This window comes from Acanthisitta chloris, unplaced genomic scaffold (assembly GCF_000695815.1).
Source record: "Acanthisitta chloris isolate BGI_N310 unplaced genomic scaffold, ASM69581v1 scaffold33067, whole genome shotgun sequence".
Classification (NCBI taxonomy): Eukaryota; Metazoa; Chordata; class Aves; order Passeriformes; family Acanthisittidae; genus Acanthisitta; species Acanthisitta chloris.
The window spans coordinates 168,212-172,287 of record NW_008681853.1 but is presented as its reverse complement, the minus strand read 5'-3'; the positions used below and the strand labels follow the sequence as shown (position 1 = coordinate 172,287).

General features: G+C 41.3%; 1 protein-coding gene across 1 annotated transcript in view; it reads right to left on the bottom strand.

Annotated features, from left to right (window-relative positions):
• Positions 1-2,728: 2,728 nt before the first annotated feature.
• Positions 2,729-4,076, bottom strand: part of LOC103805583 (metalloprotease TIKI2) — a gene marked incomplete at both ends in the record, with an annotated part of 169,501 nt that continues 168,153 nt past the window's right edge. The window contains one exon of the mRNA XM_009078239.1: positions 2,729-2,903. Within this exon, the coding sequence (XP_009076487.1) occupies positions 2,729-2,903 (175 nt within the window). The remainder of the gene's footprint in view (positions 2,904-4,076) is intronic.

The following is a 4,076-nucleotide window of genomic DNA, read 5'->3' as shown; positions in this document are numbered from 1 at the left end:
TCCTACAGCAGTCCTGGTCCATAAAACTGCAGTTGGTGAACTCCTTCCAATGAGCTTTTCTCATAATAGGCTTATTTTCTTATTTAGGAAAATAGTTCTTTTGCTAATTTTATCTGACAGCACAGTTTTATCCAATTCTTCCCTTCCCAGAGACTATGAAATTTGAAAAACAATTCATAATACACATATATAATTTAATTACTATTCATCCATTAGTTCCAATATCCTTGCTTGCATAAGAGCAGTATCTTTTGGAGTACATTGTCCAGAATATTTTTTCACATTATTTCCCCTCCATTATGTTAAAGATGCAGAATCCTAAATGAAGTGAAATAACTTTTGCACTGTTATGAGAGCAATTGAATTCCTGCAGACTCTATCATGCCTGTCCTAACCAAAGGTGCATTCCTAAAATTTTGCACTTCAGAATTTGTGGGAATAAGTGAAAGCCTCAACTTTCATCCAAAACACCCTTCACTTCTATGTAAGGCATAATCAAACCCTCAATGTTTTATAAAACAATTTGATTCATGACCCAAGCACATACCAAAAAAAACCCCTTAAAATTCATGAACTGGATATAAGAATGCAAAAATACAAGATGCCACTCTTGTAATAAAATAAAAGCCACTCTTATAATTCAGTGCATGGGGGGGCATGTGGGGGAGAAAGAAAAAAACCCAACACAAACCTCCAGGAGAAAAAATGGCATTTGAATCATATAAAAAGTAAATAAAATGAAGTTGCTTGCACTTTGGCCACATAAAAGTTTGGTGTTGAAAAAATAATAATTTTCTCAGTACTTAATGCATGAAGAAAAAAAACACCCCAGAGAAGAAAGGAGGAATTAATTATATTTAAAGTAGGGAAGGCCTGCAGGGATGGCCCACTTTGGTGAGAAAGGCCAAAGGGATGCTGGAACAAAGAACCTCAAACAAAAAGCTTTCCTCAGCTTCTTCCACATCCCAGTTTTCAATAAATCCAGCTGCATGTGTCTGTTCTGTCCTGTTACAGTCAGTGCTGGGAAAACAAAACAGCCCAGCAACAAAGGCAGTTTTCAACGTCGCCAAAAATGGGCATAAAAGGGCAAAATGAGACTTGCTCTCTACGAATCACTTTCCCAAAGGATGCTGCTTGGGAGTTCCAGGTAGATGCTATCTCATGGGGACAGGGAATGAAAGCTCAAACCTCTCAGAAGTTAAAGGTACCTTTCTCTATAACGCAACATGTGATGAGTATCCATTTGCTTAATTTGACTTCTGTTACTAGCACAAACAGCTGCAGTGGATTGGATTCATGACCCACCTAGTCCAAGATCATCTCAAGCCACTGTCTGTAACTGATGCCATGAAACAGTGTGTACAGAGCAGGGCAAGTGGGCAATGATGCCCAGTTTATCCTCCCAGCTCCAGTATGTACTGGTTAAGGGATTTCCAAAACTGGAGACTATGTCATAGCCATCATGTTTGATAATATCTGATAAATCTTGCCCCTTGGGTCAGACAAGCTGTTTTTTATGAATCCCTGTCCAATTATGAACCATCATGATGTATTTTCCTACTGTAAAAACAGTTAAGCAAAACTCCTTGGCCAGAAATATCAGGCAAGCTTGAGATTAAATAAGCTTGGGAAAATTCAGTCCGGATACACTCAAAAAATAAATACATCAAAATGCATGTGTCTTTGCTAAAACCCACGGTCTTTAATCAAAATTCCCACTGAAGTGAGTAGCGAAAGGTGAGTTGTTGCCAAAGTTCATAGTGAGAGCCATGGGATGAGAAGCAAAGTTCTGTCAAAAATGAGAAACTGCCAAGGAGAGGGAGCAGGAGGAGCGGATCGGTTCTCAGCACGGCAATCTCAGCCTGCCTTGAAGCTGAGGGAGCTGAAAGAGACACTTAAGCTGGTGCTCAGGATTCTGTTGAGCTGTGGCCTGAATGGTTATTATTTATGCTCATATCACACAGAAATGTGAATTCCATTGGAAAGGGAAAAAGAAATAAAGTGAGAGAAAGGACAGTAGCACATACTGTTGCAGATCCAGAGGTACTGCAGAGGTCTTTGTTCTCCAGACTTCAGGGAGAGCACTTAAACAGGCAAAGGGACATGTTGGATTTTTACTTAATGGTTTGAAATGCTGGTATTTAGCTACACATATAACTCATGCACTTGTGCAAAACCCAACAACAGCCAGTCTGGATAGACACATCACCAAAGCAGCTAAGTTGCCCATCAAGAAAGTCTAACTACAGCCACCCCAAGAGGTTTAAAACCCTGGGCAACACCCTGAACCACACACATGTGCCTGCACCATGAGAAGGTTTGTATTCTGCTAGTAACTGCCACCAGCACCAGGATTTGCAAATTCAAAGGCACTTCAACCATCTCCTACTACTGTGGCCACAAACCATTGTGTGAACACAACCCAAGCAGCCCACATGTCAGGCTGGGAAGGGAACAAATACAACAGCGTGAGAAGCACTGACAGCTTCATGTTTCTATAGCTGGATGGAAAACAAAGGAGTATAGTCTGTTTGCAGCCCAGCTGGACCCAGACTCACCTCCTACAACAACTCACTGCATTTCAGAAGCAGGTCTCGACAAACAGAAGACTTTCTGCTTCAAAGGAAAGCCTCCTAAGAAATCATCCTGCAGGCCCAGAGACAAAATCCTAAAGCATTCAAAACACTTCCAATTACAACTGAGTAAAACAGAAAAATTCATGCCATACCTGCTCCAAAGGCAAAGAAGAAGCTCTTGTCTCTGTTCTCCCTTAAAAGTGACATCACTCTTTTCCCCATCCTCTCATTCCTCTTGTAGATGAGCTCCTGCCTGAAGTAGCTGTCTATCTCCTGCGCCGTCACCTGCTCGTGGGGTGGGAGTGTTGTGTTGATGAAGTTAGGGACCTGAAATGGAGAGAGAGGCTATAGATCACGTGGTATCAGTTAAAGAATCAAATTAAAGATTAATTAAATTAACTAATTTAAATTAATTACAGACCCAAATTTTCTAATGACTATACTTTTTTTTTGAATGAAACTTGTATTTTACTAAATGCAACTTTAGTTCATTTTGGCTTTTCCATGTTCCTTCAGCAAATGTTCTTCAGGTGTTCCATTTGGGTGAGTTACTAGGACCTTTATTCCCTGTTCAATGCAGTTTGTTGGCTATTTAATACCAAAGTCCTGTGATCTGTTCTCAGCCAAGGTCACCACAAACTTGAGTAAAGACTGTAAGATATGGAGTGTATATGTGCTTTTTAATAACCTAACAGTTTAAAAAGCAGGAAAGGACAGAAAATCCAGACATAGATGACATCCTTCATGAGGACATCTTCACACAGCTTTAGATGCTATTAGGTCTCACCAGAGAAGACCATGCATTGCAACACATAAATCCCTGGAACGTTCATGATATTTATGAGGAAAATATTTTCACAGGAATTGCCCCTTCAGCCCCTGCTTTTGTGACAAGGGATGTCCATAGGCACAGAAGAAAGGCTGAAACGCCAAGGACTGTCTAAGTCAGGGCAGCTAACCCAGGAATGAGCCAAGACCAAAGCTGTAATGGACAGACAAGCCAAGAGTCTCTGATTAGTAGGACAGCAACTTGTTTTGACACAGTGAAGACCCAAGGTCTGCCATGGGAGCCCACGTGCCCTGCAGTGAGAAGTGCTGTAAGTGGGCAGTGTTTGATGACTGCTAACAGGACTCAGGCACCTTCTGGCGATTTCCATAGCTCACCGCTGGAAAGCAGCTTAAGCTACAAACCCCAGATTCAGATTACTGAGTCCCCAGGTACATGTAAAACTGCCAGGACTTCTAGTGTTAATCTGAGTTGGTGGTAATGACATTGCATGCACAGCCCATGAGGGGAACATCCCTCACTCACTGTGCTGAAATACTTGATGCAGTGACTCTGTTACTTGGGTTAATTCTTTCTCTGTTTTTCTACTATACCAGATTCCTGTACTCATTTTCTAAAACTTGCCTTTAGTCTTTGTTTTTCAGCCCACCTCTTACCCTCCCACTTGGCCACACTGTTTTAGCACAACAATTTTTGTCTCTTCTCACCCTCTT